The sequence below is a fragment of the Limulus polyphemus genome, unplaced genomic scaffold (assembly GCF_000517525.1).
Source record: "Limulus polyphemus unplaced genomic scaffold, Limulus_polyphemus-2.1.2 Scaffold178, whole genome shotgun sequence".
In the NCBI taxonomy this organism is placed as follows: Eukaryota; Metazoa; Arthropoda; class Merostomata; order Xiphosura; family Limulidae; genus Limulus; species Limulus polyphemus.
Genome location: NW_013665788.1, coordinates 186,604 through 192,511, shown reverse-complemented (window position 1 = coordinate 192,511; position 5,908 = coordinate 186,604). Strand labels below are relative to the sequence as shown.

The 5,908-nt window shown below is 31.6% G+C and overlaps 1 protein-coding gene across 1 annotated transcript in view; it reads right to left on the bottom strand.

The window, feature by feature from the left end:
* Positions 1–1,322: 1,322 nt before the first annotated feature.
* Positions 1,323–5,908, bottom strand: part of LOC111084940 (apolipoprotein D-like) — an 8,891-nt gene continuing 4,305 nt past the window's right edge. The window contains exons 3-5 of the mRNA XM_022381613.1: positions 3,773–3,855; positions 2,194–2,292; positions 1,323–1,566 (exon numbers count right to left, since the gene is read on the bottom strand). Of these exons, the coding sequence (XP_022237321.1) occupies positions 1,430–1,566; positions 2,194–2,292; positions 3,773–3,855 (319 nt within the window). The 3' untranslated portion in view covers positions 1,323–1,429. The remainder of the gene's footprint in view (positions 1,567–2,193; positions 2,293–3,772; positions 3,856–5,908) is intronic.

Here is a 5,908-nt window from a genome sequence, read left to right as displayed (position 1 = left end):
GATGAGGAATAATACTTAAATCCTTATTAGTAAAAATTGAAGAAAAACAGAATTTAATAACCTAGTCATCCCATAATCATCAGATATCAGTCTTCTCGTATAATTCGTCGAAGGCCCTACTCTCATCCTAGCATTTTGCTTATCTTTAGTCCTATCTATTAATTTGTACATTTTCAGTCAACCTTTCTTTATATATATAATTTATTTCCTAATTGCTAGTTCCTCCAACTCTCTTGATCTTCTACAATCCTCCAAATCTCCTGTCATTGCAGTCAGTTTAAACTTCTTTTATTTATTTATAATACTTTTCTGTATTTTATACTTTATACCCTTTGTTAACCAAACTAGTATTGTATTTGCAGCCACTTTGTTTTCTATAAGAAACACGCCTATAATGAATACTTAATAATTTTCCACGTTTTATCAGTATCTCCAATTAATTCGATTGCCTTTGCTTAATGCTTGGTTTTAAAATAACTCGAGAGAAATTATTCTTTGAACGAAGCCCAATTTTAAGCTATACAGATTGTAATTGTTATAAATACAAAACTTCATTAAGCTATGGCTATACTGAAGTGTAGAGCGTTTGTTCACATTTCTTAATTTTTAACAGATAGTATGGTGTGCAATCAAGCAGTTATTTTTAAAACATCTTTCTTATAGCACTATAACAAATGTGTATGTTAAAAAAAATTTGAAAAATCATTCAACGGAGTTCACCAACTGTGATATATTGCTAGAAAATGTCGACTCATTATCATCTCAAAAATTAAAAATTGTTTTAAAGAAATAGTAATTTGTTTTCTAAGTTAGCTGACAGGTGATATTTCCGCTTCATCAAACAGTAACGAAAGAAATTATTTCTCTACACTTAGCAAATATACTGCCTTTATGTTTATTTTAAGCACAAAGCTACATAATAGGGTATCTACCCTGAGCCCACCACAGTTTTCAAATCCCGAACTTTAGAGTTTTACGAACTCAAACTTATCAAATAGTCACAGGGTGGGGGATACTATAACTCAGTTTATACTTTATTTCAGAGACAGAAATAGTTGGCTGTTTACTTGTGTTACCTCAAAATGCGAAGTAAAATAAGAAAGTAACATATACTCTAGATGTTGTTTTTGTTTTTTGCGACCCAATATCAATCACACTTTAAACTCAATTTCACATTTTTTTTTATTTAACAATGTAAAATAAATTAATCACAATATGGAATATAGATTACGAAGTGAAATCATTAAATAAACACGAAAATAAATAGAGATTAGTTACCTTTGGAAAATATGATATCTTAAAGAATTAAGTAAACTAATCTAAACGTTTAATTATGAGATGTAAAAAATAATAGTTATTTTTCTCTTTTGCTCATTGGTTTGAATTTCATATGAAAAATTAATTTTGTTTCGTCTTGCTTCCAGGTTTCTCACAATATAGAACAATCCTCCTGGTCTATAAGGAACAAGTCATACTGATTTATGTTATTGCTAATTAAGAAATCGTAGATTTGGCTTTTCAGAGTGGCATCCATAGACGGTTTTCTAGACAAGATGGTCAGAACGTCTGAAATATGTGAAATTACATGGAGATTTTAGAAATTTGCTCCCCCGCCAGTCTTCACTTCAAATAGTTACAGGTCATCTTACATAATTTTTGCAACAGTTGACTGATTGTAAACTATGTAATGATCTACCTATTTTTAAATAGAAGGTGTTTAAATAACTACATGCAAGCAAGTTAAGTAAAACATCATTTTACAAAATGAGCCGGCATTTGCATTCCAGTATGATTGTTAACGAAACGTTATATGCATTTAACTCAATGATGCTTATTTTCTATATATAAGCAGGGTTTCCTAATCCTGCAGATTATCTAAATCTTACATTTAGATTAGAAGCCATAATGACATCTGATTATGCTTTATTTGTCTTTCCAATATAAAGTTATTAAATTTGATAATGAAATTCTGTATTAAGTGCTGCCAACGTACTTCAATTTAGCATATTATATTTTTTTTCCACTTCTTCAAACTTAAACTTGGGGTCTCGCTTCTTCTAACCTTCAAATAAGATCCTGAACCTTTTACTTAATACTTGTACTTAAAGACCAAATACTACAACAAGCCCCTGCTTCAGACCACAATCTAATCTTTCCTTTCAGCCAAATGTTATCAAGATTTCATTTCCTTACCTCTGAATACCAGATTTGGAATAAGTTCCAGACAGGACAACGTAATAGCAAACTGATCATAGTCTGTGTTCACCACCCAGTAATTCTCAACATAGGGCACTGCAGAAAAACAGAAAGGGTAGAAATAAGTTGGATTAATTTGCTAAAGAAATTAGAGCACTCCAGATTTGCTTTTTCTGATTAAACGAACACAAGATCCAGAAAAAAAAAGAGAAGATAATCCGCACAACTTATCATATAACTTCTTACAAAGCGAATCCCTAACTTAGTTGCAAAGTCAAATTAGAATAATATATTGAAATTTGTTACACGGAATAATATAGCGAGAATAACCGCTGGCGAATTCGGGCGAACAATATTATATTTGACATGATAGACTCATGGAAAGTAAATGAAAAAAAAGTAATGTATTGTTTACTTACTGGCAATTTAAGCTACAAGTTTGACACACTCCATTATGTAAAAATACGCATACAAAGCGTTAGAATTAATAAAATAGCCTTTATTGCCTTCATTTCTTAATACATTATTATAATAAATAATTAAGTTTCTAGATGTTTAATGCTTGGTTAACGTTTGTTTTGTAAATACTAGATTGAACTTGAAATATTAGTTTGCAACTCTTTCTCCAGCAAATTAAGTTTAAACTTATCGCTGTATACATGGCGAAACGTTTATTATGACGTTTCGGAGTCTGTGTAATTCATCATTATCATTACCAAAGATTCTTTACATCTATCTGTTATCAAGGAAACTATAAAAAATGCTTCGTCCATATTTAATGTATTACATATGTCGTGTTATAAAAACGGGTAAGAATCAACCATAAAAACAAAAAGTGGTCCCTTTCCGTGAAACATTTTTGAACAGTGAATGTATATATCTTACAATATGAACAAAATACTTCGTGTTATTAAACTAAAATTAGAAAGAATTAAGCGTAAGCATTCAGCGAGTTGATGAATATAAAAAACATGACATAAAAAGAAAGAATTGATTCATCTAGGAAAGCTCAAGGAACTGCTTCTTCATGTTTAAACTTCACAAGATGATTCACATTCTTCCATCTAAAATGCTTTCAATAATATCCTATTTTTTTATAAACATATTTAATACTGAAATTCCTAACAAAGATTATTACGACAATATTATTTTTTTATGTTTTTTTTCGATTTTGACGCATAGCTACATGGTGACTTTCTCTTCTAGCCGTCCCTTATTTTGAAATGATAGACTAGAGGGAAGACAACCAGTCAACAGCACCCATCACCAACTCTTGGGATACTCTTGACGGATCGAAAAGTGGGATTCAACCGTCACTCTTATAACGCACCCACAGCTCCAAAGTGTGGAGCATGATCTCGTTTTGCGGTAACGGGACGCGAATCACTGGATTCTCGATTTTAAGTTTCGCACGCTAACAAATAGATTGCGTTCGTCCCTGAAATAATGAGAAAAAAATAATAATCTGTTTTTATAACATAAAATACTTAATAAACTGTCTATATTTGAAATAATAATATCTAACTAGTGTAGAGTGTAATAAACAAGCTAATGCTCACAACCAGTTCATACTTACATCCATCATAGTGCATTCTCATTTTTCCTGGTTCGCTCGCATTTGGAGTTTTCAAAGTACCAGTTACCTTCAGCTGATTGCCCCTACAAGTTCAAGTGTATATTAAGAACACAGAAGCCATAATTATTATAACTACATTCAGAAGAATACAAAAGCTGGTGTTTTTTTCTTTCATTTAAAATATATACATAGGTGATACAAGCAAATGTTAAATTTATTGGTAAGAGTTTCATGATATAAACATATAAACAGACAACTCCAAAAAATATTTACAGACCACATTCTATAATTTATCAAGCGATTATTCCTAAGCTGATTGGAAGAAAGAAAAGTGTGTAAATGAAGCATATTATCAAAGGTTATATGTTATATGAATTAGAAATGGGGACATTCACCAAAATGAATTCGAACATGATACATCTTGCAGCGGTTTAGTGTATTTTCAAATAAGTTCAGGGCCAGTACTATTAAGGGGTAAACAAAATAAATGCTCGAGTCCCCATGATTGTAAGAGAACAAGTCTTTAAAGTTAAAAAAATATATATTGGTAATGAATATACAGGAAAAAAAATATTAAAATAATGGTTTGTCGCACTAAGTCTCTTGCATTCAATTTTGAACCAAGAAAGAACAACTAAGAGGCTTTAGATTTGACATTGGTATTGGCTGTGACTTGTCATGTGAAACAAGTTGATAAAAAGAATACAAAAAAGGTTTTAATATGACGGTTATTTAGGAGCAGAGGAACACAATTAGATCGCAGGCTTAGCATCAATTCTGATTGTTGTAAACGCTTTTTGTTTTAGAATTTGAGCTTTTTCATCTATGTTTATTTTACTGTGTATTTATTGAAATTAATTTTGCTCACTAATTAGTGATTTGTGAATGAAATAAAGATAATTATACTAATAGAGAGGTGCCTGACCCCACTTGTGAAAGGTCCACCTATGAGATATATAAAATTAATGTTTTTGTCTAGGATGTATACGCCAATTCGAATAAGTATATGTTGTCATATATATTAAATCAATACTATTTTAGCACCAAGGGATCTATTTGATGGTACTCAAATCCAACTGGTATAAAAACCTTGTCAGATACAGAAAATGACAAACTTAATACTATTGAAATTCAAGAGCCAGCCTGGTACACAGTTGCAACTCATCAAATGCCCATATGTAAAAGGTAAACGCGACAAGCCCTGAGGTCCTCATACGAGTCAACAAGTAGAGGTCCTCGATTACCCTACATTCCCACTGCAATATTGCACAAAACAATCGGAAACATGGTTTTATTTAAGTCATATTTTAGTGTATTATTTTACTTACATAACGTTATTAGGGATGGGCTGTATGGAACCCAAATTATTCTTGCCTGGGGGCCTTCATAAGCTCAAGTAAGCCACTGTAGCGAAGTCCATGTGATATTGCACTCCTAACGTATTGCTTTTGGTCCCAAACTTGGCTAGCACTGATATAACACGACAAAGTGGATACAAGAGTCAGTTCAATTGACTATCAGTAGGATATAATGAATACCATCGCTAGCATGAAAATAACATTTTTTATATATATTCATTAACAGCGACTGACTCACGCACGATGAACTGATTATCCAGCCAGGATGGAAATATCATACTATCTTTATAAGAAGATATCACCCCATCTCCCATGATGGATAAATCGCAATACTAACAAATATATAAACTAAATCATTATAAACAGTACAACTAAATGTAGCTTGGTGAAAACAAGACCTTTCGTGAGCGAAACGTGTAATTAATTGCAAGATTCTAAATATACGTCTGCATTATTTGAGGATATGACACAAAATGTTAACTTCCCGCTACTGATAGTCAGTTGATCGAAGGATCTGATATAAGCTAGAGTCATCATTTTGTGTTATGAGCTGAATACCATAATGAAGCCAACGGTACATTGTTGATCTCACCAACACTGTAAATAATAAATGTTTCGTCCAATCTACTAGTCTTACATAAAACAATCATTCTACAGTTATTTCATTATTGTGGCTTTACTTTCTCCCAAATAACCTTTATTACTGTAATGAGGTGTACTATATTAGTGATATAAAATGTCATCATGATTACACTTCTCATAATTATAGTATTCTGGC